This window comes from Papaver somniferum, chromosome 11, assembly GCF_003573695.1.
Source record: "Papaver somniferum cultivar HN1 chromosome 11, ASM357369v1, whole genome shotgun sequence".
Lineage (NCBI taxonomy): Eukaryota > Viridiplantae > Streptophyta > Magnoliopsida > Ranunculales > Papaveraceae > Papaver > Papaver somniferum.
Window position 1 is genome coordinate 11,673,254 of NC_039368.1, and position 13,025 is coordinate 11,686,278.

The 13,025-nt window shown below is 36.6% G+C and overlaps 2 protein-coding genes across 2 annotated transcripts; one reads left to right on the forward strand and one right to left on the reverse strand.

Annotated features, from left to right (window-relative positions):
• Window positions 1–6,506: 6,506 nt before the first annotated feature.
• LOC113324102 (protein C2-DOMAIN ABA-RELATED 11-like) lies at window positions 6,507–7,022 on the forward strand. The gene has a single exon (XM_026572439.1). It carries the CDS (start codon window positions 6,507–6,509, stop codon window positions 7,020–7,022), a length of 516 nt encoding a protein of 171 aa, XP_026428224.1.
• A 1,670-nt stretch (window positions 7,023–8,692) lies between these two features.
• Window positions 8,693–11,043, reverse strand: LOC113323262. Its single transcript, XM_026571548.1, has 5 exons — window positions 10,888–11,043; window positions 9,926–10,120; window positions 9,699–9,844; window positions 9,449–9,610; window positions 8,693–9,090 (listed from the first exon to the last, which is right to left on the reverse strand). The coding sequence occupies exons 2-5, from the start codon at window positions 10,098–10,100 to the stop codon at window positions 9,040–9,042; spliced, it is 534 nt and encodes a 177-aa protein (XP_026427333.1). The 5' UTR covers window positions 10,101–10,120; window positions 10,888–11,043; the 3' UTR covers window positions 8,693–9,039.
• Between the last annotated feature and the right edge of the window lie 1,982 nt (window positions 11,044–13,025).

The following is a 13,025-nucleotide window of genomic DNA, read 5'->3' on the forward strand; positions in this document are numbered from 1 at the left end:
TTGGGTGTTGGAAACTCTGCCAGATAAATCTCCCTTTTTTACCATGAAGAACTAAATTCCCGTTAGGCCTCATAGCAATACCGGTAACACCTTTGTTGGCTGTGTTAGTTTGCCACACAATACGACCATCAACATCTGCAAGGACTAAATTTCCATCTCGGGCGAAAGTGAGAGTAGCATTTTCACGAACAGGGTCATTGAGATTAGCACCCCAAACCCAACCAATTTCCTTGACCCTGAAATCGTATGAATCAGGAACAGGTCCCCCTATGCCAAGAATGGATGCTTTAGGGGTACTGTTATAGAAATATAACCCGAATGGGGAGTAAGAATGTTTGTGTAATGATCCAATCAAATCAATACTTGCTGCATCGCCAAATTCGGTATCGTTGTATTCGCTACTCAGACAAAAAGTACATTCCCCGTTGTTTATAATCTGGAAAGTTTTGTTTTTGGAAACTGCAGACTGAACTAAGACACTGGAATGAACACAATAGATGATGAGGAGTACCAGGAGAAAATGTGGAGGAAAAAGAGGCGGAGGAGCCATATTACTTAATGTGATGAAGAAATCTTCGGAAAATTTATTAGATCTTCTCCAATGTTATGTCTACCTTACCCATGATTTAACAGCTTATATTTATGATCGGTTTAAGTTAATGATAAGTTTCCGTGAAGGCTCTACTAAACATTTCAAAGTCAAGTTTCATCATAAATGAGGGGACAAGATGCAACTCAAATGCAAGGGAAAATTGTTAAGGGGTGTCCACTACAATTTGTTTATACTTCTTTACCGAAATTTTCTTTTTTCTTTTTTACTTCCATCACGCTAGATACAATGTGTACTTATAACCTAATAGACTCGACCATTAGTCTATGATCAGACTGTGCATAGCGATAAAAAATTCCCACTGGTTTGGCAGCTTGGAAAGTGGTGCGCCCGTCTTCCGACATGCATGGTCAAATAGGAATTTTCAATTTCTTAGACCTAAATCTTTCTAGGCATATAAAGCAATAGTCCTAACTTGGGTGATCTTATAAGGGGTACCCTATGGTAGTTCAATTGCTTATATACCCTTGAATCTTTTAAATTACTAATCTATCCATAATCTTAATACAAAAATCTAAAATCAATAATCACAAAAATCAGTTTCATTCACCTTTTCCTTCCTCTCCACAGCAGCAGGCGAATTTCTTCTCCATCATATTTTTTCCATCGATTCATCGCCGAAATTTGATCGTCGATTCGTGAAAAGTTAATCGACGATTAAACTCATCTATATAATGGGTCGTCGTAAGAAAGTAACTCGTTCTAATCGATCAATTGAACAACCTATTGAAGAACAAGAAGATTTAGAGAGTGAAGAAGAAACTGAAAATCAACCACAAATCAACCCCGAAGAAGAGATTGAAGAAGAACCAGCTCCTGAAATGAGAATAAGAAGGTTAGTTCTACAAACCCATCTCGTATTTGATGTATTTGATTGCTTTAATAGGTTTAATTCGTCAAAAAATTGTTTGTGCAGCGGTTACAGGGTTTGGTTCGGCGTAAAACTAATTTGAGATGTGTGCCGACCTGTTCTTAAAACTGAACCCTGAAAGTGCATATGAACGGCTCGGCTTAAAATGCATATTAGTTTTGAGCCGAACTTAATGACACATAGCCTTAATTTTAGGATCGTCTTATTCGATGGTGTTAAATTGGAGCCAAATTTATGTTGTGTGAATTCTATAAATTTTGCATGTCTATAGGATCGGCTTATATGGTAGTATTAGTTTTGCGCCGAATAAATGGTTTTTGAATTTCAGAAATTTTGCATGTGTTTAGGATCGGCTTATATGGTAGTATTAGTTTTGCGCCGATTAATGTTGTTTGAATTTCATGAATTCTGCATGTGTAGGATCGGCTTACTTGTATGACACCAATTTGTGCCGAATATATGTTTCAATCATAACTCTAGATTCGGCTTATTCGATAGTATTAGGATTGAGCCGAATATCATTGTTAAAATTCATAAATTTTATAAGTGTAAAGGATCGGATTATTTATATGATATCATGTTGCGCCGAATACATGTTTCAATTCATAATTATAGGTTCGGCTTATTCGATAGTTTTGGTTGTGAGCCGAATATGTAGAATCGGCTTATAAGTCTTTGGTACTTATGCGCCGAACCACTCTTTGTGTAAGGTAAGCAAAATGTTAAGACATAGTTCGGTGTATATGTGCCTTTTCGGATAAACCGAACATTCTTATTTTCTTACAAGTATTTGGCATTCCAAATCCCTTTTTTGTTCGAATTAGTCTTATAATTTTCATACTTGTGTCAGGACCAATGCAGCTACAAAGAGGAAGAAGATGGAGGTAACACCTTCTACTTCTAAAACTCCCGATCCTAGAGGAGGAGGTAAGAAAAAATTGGGAGCGGGAGGTAGAGGAGGCATTTTAGAAGAAGAAACTGAACAAGTAAGAATTGAAAGAAAAAAAGAAGGAATAGCTGAAGATCAAGAAGTTCATGATAATGAAGAAGTTCATCAAGAAACACAACTCCAAGGAAAACCCAAGAAAGACAAGAAAGGTAAGAAGGTGGAAGAACCCGAGAGAGAGAAGGACGATGCTGATCGACGGATCACTGGTTTACACATTCCTGATGAAGATGATGTAATTGCACCTCGATCAGATGGTTTGCCTCATGGTCTTCCAGAATATGGAGGAAATGTGTTGATTGGTTATGCCGAATCTTGGGCGAAGAGAATTTATGAGACTCCTGATCACAACCGTGCAGTCCGAGTATTGAGACACCAGAGGGCGGCGGAATGGAAACTTTCTGAAGAGGTTCCTGAGGTGATTGATTACGTACAAGCCAGTGCTTTATGACCTGTTATCAATTATGGACATAAGGAATATGATAGTGTGCCGACCTCTGCCTTTACCGATCGCTTTTGTCCAGAAAGTTACACATTTCAATTACCTTTTGGAGAGATGGAAATCACTCCTAATGAGGATACAAAGATTACAGGCCTTAAAGCAAGGGGTAGAAGTGTGGATGCTGATTTTTATGACATGAATTGGGATGATCTCTACAATTTGTTCGAGGAAAGTCTTGGTTGGGATTCAAACAAAACTGAGTTGGAATTTTCGATTGGCGATTTTTCCTCACATTTCACCATATGTGAAACGTACAAAGAAAATTGAATGCATCCGGAAATACCTTCTTAATACCATACATCAACGATGAATCTTGATCGGAAATGAACACTTTAGGAAGAGAACCCTCCCGGAAGATTAACTTCAATTGTTCTAACGCCCAAACATAAATCTATTTCTTCTCGTTTTTCAAGAAACAAAAAGCCACGGTGAGCGGTTTCTTTGTCGAAGTATGACCCACAATGTTCATCAACGGCATCTCATATTTATTAGTCTTGTACGTGCAATCGAATATAATAACTTTTGGGAAGCATAGAGCCAATTGGACGCATCCCGGGTGGGCAAGGAAAAGGTGTGTGACTTGACCGAACTCATCCAACTTCTTTTGGCAAGCGTAGTTATTTTTCACCCTTAACCACATTACTTGTTGCATCACCATCCTACCTTGCAAATTGAGTCTTATAATATTTTGTCTTGCATTGTAGATAGTTTGCATAGTCGACTTGTTATTCTTGTTTTCCGCCTTCAATTTGCTAAGAATCCTAGACGGTGGAAAACGTACTCGTGTCATTTTATCCACTTCTAGCATCTCATCGGGTTTGAGTCGCGCTACTTTCGCATGTCCATGAAGGTCTTAAGGACGTGGGTGGTTATGACAACAATCCATATCTTTATTCATTATCCAATATTGATCTTCTTTGTTCAAGGACTTATTCTTGAGGTTGAAAACGATCTTGAAAGGGAAATTTCTTTTCTTCGTATTCGTCCTATTCTTTCTCCCGGTATTCCCAACGTATACAGTACCCTTTTTAACCTTGCTAGCGCCAGTGCCACTACGCTCACAAATCATTTCAAACCGATCACATCGGCTTTGTTGTCGTTTAACTAGTACAGAATTTATCTTCATCGCGTGTTCCCTAATCCAATCCAGAACTTCGGGTTTAGTTTTCCATCTCTATGTTCATTCCAAAAAAATTAATTAGTAAGAAAACTTTGGAATATTCCGACAACATTAAGGTAAACAAAAGGTTCTTACATACCAAGTCATTTTGGAAGTGATCCTTGGTATCCTCGTGAAATATTTCTACTGGATCAGGATGATCTTCCATGGGTACGATCTACAAAGAATATTACAAGGTTCAAATACTTGAAATGGAAAATAATAGAAATATTCGGCTCATATGATAATCACATTATGTGCCGAACCCTGAACATTTAAAGGTTTTGGCTTATACGATGTTCTAAATATGTGCCGAACCAATAACAATATTTCAACCCAAAAATTAAAAATTTATGTTCGGCTTATATAATAATCATATTATATGCCGAACCATGAACATTTAGAGGTTTCGGCTAATACGATATTCTCAATTTGTGCCGAACCAATAACAATATTTTAACCCAAAAAATAACAAATTGATGTTCGGCTCATACTATTTTCGAAATATAAGCCGAACCAGTAAATTTTTTTTTCCGGGCTATTCAGGATGTTGTTCGTCTTAATATGAAACTTTCATATAAGCCGAACTAGTGTCTAGCAAAAGGGTTGGAATTGAAAATTATAGGTTCGGGCATGCTGCAAACAGATTCAATGAGCCGAACCGTTCATCAATTGGTAGATTCGGCTCATAGATGTGAGCTGAACCTCAACCTGTTTCGACGAACCATGATCCAAAAAACCTAAGTTTTGATAATTGAGAGCTATAGAAGTGAGATTAAGCATAGGATAGAAGTGTACATGTGTATCTGAAGCATTGGGTTCCTCATCAATTTCTTCATCATCAGGATTTGGCTCATAAAAATCATCATCTTGAGTTTGAGCTTGAGTTTGAGTGGGTGTAAAATCATTCTCATATTCTAAGAAATCCGTCATTTGAGAATCATTGGTGTAGTTGATGTGTATTTTCCTAGGTTTTATAGATGAATTATGACCCTACTCATCCTCCATTGAATCAAGAATTAAAATTTTCTCACTTTCTCCTTTTCTTTCTCTCATTCTCAGTAAAAACTTTGATTTTTTTTCCCCAAAATTTTTCATCTAAACAACCTTTATAATTCTGAAAATTATCTTAATCACTAAATAAAATATTTAATCACTAATCAATATTACCAACACTAATACGTAAAGGGAAGATTTGCCATTAAAAAAAAATTGGCAAATCACAACCTTTTTAATCACACTAATACGTTAAGGGGTTATCTGAATTTGCTCTTTCACAACCTTTTTTGTCTTTATTCAATATGCCTAGAAAGATTTCAGTATGCCCAAAATCAGGGTTATTTTTCTTTACGAATGCAACTCATATTTAGCGAATGCAACTCAGATTCATGACCATAAGGCCTATTTTGGTTCAAGAGCAAGTCCAGTGGGGTGTGCAAATGAAAAGATTTGCCCATTTCCACCCCAAATTAGAGGAGGCAAACTGGTGAACTGGATTGGCAAACACTCGCATCTGAGGATTTTGAAATCATGATATAAAATATGCAAAGCATTATAGAGAACCTGCACTACATCCAGCATGAGAGATTCAACCATGTCCTTAACCGCCTGTGCAACCAACGTAATCCACCTATGCAATACGTATGTCACAGTGCAATGTGTGTCACAGGAAGAAAAGAATTGAGTAAGATCCTCAATGATGTAGCAAGTAGCAACCCGAGAGCCAAAAAAAACTTATCTCTTACCGTCTTAACTCGTAAGTGAAAACTACAGGGAGGCCCATTTTTCAGATTTTTTCCACTGTGAAACCCACGCCCAGAAATCTTCAGGCGCGCACCCATTCTCGGTGATAGAATTATGCACAGACCCATAATTTTGAGAAATTTTATTTTTCGTTTTTCATCTTTCCAAAATAACCTAAAATCACCCTGATTCATCTCAGATCTCATATCTATGTTCTTCTCTTGATATAGACAGCTTCATCACTATTTTAATCTTTGATTTCCAGTAAATCGACGAAGAAGAATCGATATTTTTAGTTATCAAAGTTCAATCTGAAGATTCAATCGTTATTAAAGATTTTGAAGGATTAAGAAAAGGTTGGAAATGAATTAGAACTCAAGTCAAGAATTGATGGGTATATCTTGGATTTGATTTATAACAGTGAAGAGAAGGAAGTGATTAGTGGTATTAGGGATTTCGTAATCGATTTCTGTTAAAGAATTTGGAAATTGGGGTTTTCTAATTTACGTATTATCATCATCTCCCACTTCCTGCCATGTCCTTAAACCTATCAACCTTTCGTTCTTAGGTTTGTTTTTCACTTGAATTGGCGTTTTTAGGGTTCATTTTATTCATTATCACTTGTTTGTTAAGTCTTGAATTTATAGGTTTCATGTCTTAAGAAGGAACAAATAAATGGGAGAGAAAGTGGGTGTGTTAAAAGTGACAGTAGTCCAAGGAAAGCATCTAGTGATTCGATATTTCAGAAACAGCGATCCTTATGTTGTGTTCAAGCTGGGGAATCAGGTTGTTAAGACCAAGGTCATCAACAGTTTCCTTAATCCCGTTTGGAACGAGGAGTTGAGCTTGGATGTTACTCAATCGGCTGGTGTTCTCAACATAGAGGTGTTTGACAAAGATCGGTTCAAATCAGATGACAAAATGGGAACTGCGCACCTAAACCTTCAACAGATTGCGTCGGCAGCAAGGCTGAAACAAGTAATAAAGGCGCGCCCAGGTGAGTCGACTAAGATACGGACAATACTTCCTGGTAGTGATAACTGTCTGGTTAGAGAGAGCTACGTCAGTTGTGTAAATGGGGAGAGTCTGCAGGATGTCTGGTTGAGATTTTGTGGTGTAGAATCTGGGGAACTTGAGCTGAAGCTTAAATGGATCGAAGATCAACTTCCAATTACTCCTGTCCCTTCTTAATGAAAGGAAACACACTGGGGATGTTGATGGTTCGTGAACTATTAGTTGGAGTCGTGTACTTGGATGACTACTGATTACTCCAGCTTAGTTTGGATTTAACGAGAGAGTTTATTGTTAAAAATATTATGATTAGGAATCAAGTTGTGTTTGTGAATGGGGTATGCTTTGTTTACCTGTCATGCAGTCGAGAAAATATCCGCGTAACATGTTATGATGTCGTGAAAATGGATGCATAACCTATTATGTATCTATAAAATTTGTTGCATAACTTGTTATGCGGTCCAGAAAACGGTTGCATAACACGTTATGCAACAACTTTTTTGTCACTATTAAAACCAACAAAAACAAAGACCGCATAACTTGTCATGCACCTACGATAATATCTGCATTACATGTTATGCAGTCACGAAAATAAATGCATAACCTGTTATGCGTCCGAAAATATGGCTGCATAATGCATCGGGAAAATTGTTGCACAATCTTTTATGCATCGAGAAAATAGATGCATAATGCATTATACATCAATTTTTTATGTACGCACTAATACAATGGCTACATAACTTGTTATAGATGCATAATTTTGTTATCTAAATGTATAATTTGTTATGCAGTGGAGAAAATGGTTGCATAATTCGTTATGCGTCTGCAGAATGTGTTATGCATATTTTTTGATGGCTACATAATGGTTATGTATCAAGTTTTCGAAAATTTTGCCTAAAATGATGATCACCTCCGATTTTTTCGTGAAAAACAAAATTTTGATATTCTTGTTTGTACTCGTTGCGTAGCTCTCTTAAAAAGATTTCCAACGATATAAAATTTGTAAAATTCTAAGACGCGGATTTTTAGATATGTTACATCCAAGTTGTGTTACCAATTATACCCCTGATGCATAACCTGTCATGCGGAAGCATAATCCGTCATGCATACATTTTTAATAATTTCATATAATTATGAGTGTCACGGAAATAATTATGCGTGTCACGGTACCTAAAATTAATTGTGGGTCTGACAATGAGAATATTATTTTTTTTTGGGTCTCCCCCTAAGTTTCCCGACTCGTAATCCCCTTGTGTCCAATTGTAATGCATGAGACTACGAGAGTTGCCATTGTAATGGGCTTTCTATAAGCCCATCTATAACGTTATATGGGCTATTACATCACTCGTCACTGACTTCACGCATCTTCTGATTATATCTTAGATAATTTGTTGGGAAAGAAAATCTTCATATTGTTTTCTAATACTATAATGTTTAGATGATCTACCGGCTTAATCATACTTCATGTAAATCTCATAGTTCCACAAGATTCTAAGAACTCTTTGAAAGATTGCATTAGATTCTTCCTATTATCATTATTTAGCTTAATTTTCAAGAAGAGAGACATGAATTTGCACCTAATTGTTATTATGTTCAAGTTTCTAAATCATGACTCTTGTGGTTCTGGTACGCAATCACTTTGATAATTCTCAATACCAACTTGGATGACTGTTATGATGGTTGCAATGTTGCATCCATTACGGATAACAGGTGCATCAAAAATGAATATATATTTTCTAATGGGCTAGCTGCAAGCGCATCGAAAATGTATATATTTTCTAATGGGCTAGCCGCGCAGCCGAAATTATGAAAGAACTCAAGGGAACTTAAAACTGGCAGACACAAAAACCTCTAAAATCACAGTACACGATTTTCTAACTAAGTGAGTGTTTCTGGTAATCCAAAACCGGCGACTGAAGATACAAATCACTGCAATAAAAATTTACCAGAAATGGGCCCTGTAGGGCGTGACCCGATATCTTTCTGGTGAGCTAAGATGGTTGACAATGGTTTGTCCTTTTAGAAGAACTCCGTCTGCCATGTTAGTATGTCAAGTGACATGTGTAAATGTTACCATTCCAAAGGATTATAAGAGTGGCTACTATGTTTAGCATGGTCAAGTGCTGAACCTGGAACGTCATAAAAGGGAAGAAAAGGAACCCTTTTTTTTTAATCTTGTTTACGAACCACTCTTTGCCTAACTAGACCTAGCAAAATCCGTCGCTGTTGAGCCCATCAACTTTTGAATCTGCATGTCGGGAAAGAAAGAAAGAAAGACATGCAGTTAGGAAACAATCAGAAATAAAGTGATATTTGGCTTTTGAGATGTATCACCTACAAATCCTTAATCAAAGAATTGTTACTCTGTGATATCTAACAAGAAATGGAAGTATGAATGCCTAATTCAATTCAACACATCCAACAAGGATGGAGTATGATAATTATCAAGTTTGAGTTTCGTGAAAGAAATAAAATTTGAGCCCAATTGGCATCATGATGGATTAAAACTTCAGAATGCCGCCTACATGGTTTCTACCGCACCTACATTATTCAATAAATCTCATTATTTAACCCGCAAAAGCGCAGAGAAATAGAAGAAAATGTACCTCGATCATGTTCTGTGGCATTGGTTTCCCTTCTGCCTTTAACTTATCCATCTTCTTTCGTGCTTCTTTAATCCACCTAAACCTCCCCAACACATCCTCTACTTCTCCCAACGTGCAATTACACTCTTTTGCTGCCTCTTTTTTCTGACTTGCTTTTAAATTCTACAAACAAAAAAATGTTCAACACAGATATTCCATAATTGACCTAACATACGAGTTTAAACTGCAAAAATTTACAACAAAATTCTACCTCTCCAGTATTATCGAAACATCCAAGAACTCGAATTAATGATTCTTTTTTTAACGAATCCGCAAGCGTCTCATCACTAATTCTCCCGACTTCGAATTGCTTACATTGTAATGCTTTTCTAGAACTCATGATCTCATCAGCAAATCCTGAATTTCAGTGGCATTAAAAATCAATTTTCGATGTGATGAATTTTCAAGAAACCAAGACTTGCAAGAGAGTATACTTACGGAGTAGGGTGAAAGAATGTGGATTTGCTTGAGTATTGATAGGATCTTTAGCCATTGCTCTTCTTATCTTATCAGCAAAAGACATCTCAAGATGTGAGGTCGTAAAGATCGAACGGACTTGGGAGACATTGATGGCATTCTTGTAAACATTGATCAAGGATCGATAAGAAGCCATTGCTGTATTTCCTCAGAGCTCTGGAAATGTGAGGAGATTTCAGGGAGTCAGGATTTTGATAAAAAATACCAACACATGCTTTTAAGAACATTTATAACACCAAAACCTAAGTACTCCACGAACTGAAGCTTATAGATGTTTCATACCACTAATGGACTGCTATAGCTTATAGATGTTTCATAGTAGTCGGACATGCTTTTGTCCGACTACTCCTCCTTGGGATATATCATATACTAGTTCACATTTCTCCTCCTAATTCAGATTCTCATTCATTTCATGACAATTAGACAAAAAGGGCCAACACTTTCATGTGGCATGTTCATCAGTACACAAGTAGAACCCCAAAAGCTGATAAATATAATCTGTAACTACGAAGTACTGATGTATCTATCCCATTTGATACGCAATCAACACTCAAAGATACTCAATGTAAAAGACAGTTACAGCACCAAAAATATTAGACAAGTTAGTCTGAGGGAGACGGAATCTCAAACCTAAAACCAGGTGGGAAACAACTGAGAAAGTGCCTGCTCATAGTCCACTAAATGGAATTATTAACCATGGAACACTTCTGGATAACACAACGTATACATTTTATCCCTAAAATTAGAAAGAAATCCCTAAATCCGAGAACCTCAAACCTATATTCAATAGATTATGGAACAGAGAATTCAAAAAACCCCTAATTCTACCTAAAATGCATCCTGGATTTTCCAATTCAATAAATTCAATTTGAATGAATAGAGAGAGAGACAAAGATTGAATGAATAAATCAATGAATACTTACCAATTTGTCGTTCCAGGGGATACAATTACACAAGATAAAAACCAAATTTGTTTTAGGTTTGAGATTACTGTAGAGTGATATTGAGGGAAGGAAAAACGACCCCAACTACGGATCTAGGGAGGAGAGAGAAAAGAGAAGGGTTTTCTTTAGTGGCACCCAAACCCAACCCAAATATGTTAAAAGAGGACTTCGGCAGGTAGAATTAGGGGTGAGCATAAAAACCGGAACCGCGGATTTGACCCGTATCTGTCCGTAAAATTGCGGATTTCACCCAAACCGCAAAACGTATGGGTTGGACACGGATGGAATTTTCAAATCCGCACGTTTTAGCGGTTTGGGTGCGGTTGAATATTGAAAACCACGGATTCACCCGCACCGCATCTGACTCTGCTTCATTAGCTATAAGCCACTAAGCCCAGCTAATTGAATGTGATGTCACTAAGCCCATATCAAAAATGGATTGCTTATTTGCTTCTTTAGCTTAATGTCACTAAGCAAGCAGGCCCAACATGGGAATTGGATCGAACCAAAGAGCCGAGACTCCGCTGCTCAATGAGCAGAGATGTGATGATGAGTTGGGAATTTGAGTTTTCTTCTTTTCTTGTTTGACAGTTTTTTTTTTTTACCAAATCCACGGTTAATCCGCAACCGGCCCGTACAATCCGCGGATCCGCGGATGATTGGGCCGGTCACGGTTTGATTTTTCAAATCCGCAACTTGGACGGTTTGGTTGTGGGTGACCCCTAATCCGCAACCGTCCGTCCGTTGCACACCCCTAGATAGAATCCAAATTTATGCACCCAAAAACTAATTGCCCGTTTGGATGTTCCTTTTCATAAGTTGTTTTTTTTTAACTCCCAGAAACAGAAAAATTGGAAGTCGGTTTGACTTTTGTAAGTAAAAGAGGTCGATTTTTTTGTGAAGCAAAAACATTATATTTCTGACTGCCGCTTTTGATACCCAAACAGGTTATAAGGGGTATAACCCCACAAAATTCATTTACATAGATAAGTCATCAATGTTTTTTTTGGCCGGTAAAGAATATTTTGTGCTGGCTCGAACAATTCAATTCACTGCTATCATTGTTTAATAACTTTATCACTATACTGCAGTAACACCGGCAATTAGGTCAAGATTTTAAGTTAAGGAGTCTGCTTTTCATATTCTTTCATTTACATAGATTAAGTCATGAATGTTTTTTTGGCCGGTAAAGAATATTTTGTGCTGGCTCGAACAATTCAAGTCGCTGCTATCATTGTTTAATAAATATATTATAGTAACACCGGCAATTAGGTCAAGAATTTAAGTTAAGAAGTCTGTTTTTTATATTCTAGATACTAGTCTTTAAAATCAAACATCTAATGAAAATGGGACAGTTTGTGTATCCAGTAAGCTTGTATACGAGATTAAAGAAAATAATTGAACAATGATTTTTAACACCAAGCATCCATTAAAAATTGGAGCATTTGTGCATCCCAGTTTTCATAGGAGGTGCACATATTTGAAGTAACACTCAAAGATATCCTTTTTAACAACAAAAATGGCAATGTAATACTGGATATAAAAATTAATTCTAGACCATTAATTAGAAGTGAACTCACTTGAGAAGGAGGCTCATTGGCAAATTGTTCAAGTATATAGTATGAGGAAACTATAATTTTCTAAGGAATCAACGATACATAGTGAGTTTTATCGCCCAAACTGATTTCAAACCACTAAACACGGACAAATCAGTAAGGTTGCACATGGTATGGCTCGGCTCGATTTTTAAGTAAACTATAGTCGAAACAGATGTGCTCAGCTTTATTGATTAGAAAATGGATAGTATATCATCAGCAAAATCTGGTTTGATTTTTGACTGAACCATAATAGAGACGAGTCAATAATGTTATAAAAATGATGTTTGTATCTAATATTATATGTGGCATACTCTTGTTCTTAATAATAAGCATATGATTGATTTTACATGATAACAATTACATCTTTTTTATTTTATATTAAGTGAGCAACCGAAAAGACAAATTTATAACATCAATTTATACTTTAAAGATTCAGTTAAATTTATTTAAATTTAGATATAATTATATGCATCGTCATAAAATTAGTCAACCTGACAAACATTGTGTTCAACTAATCTG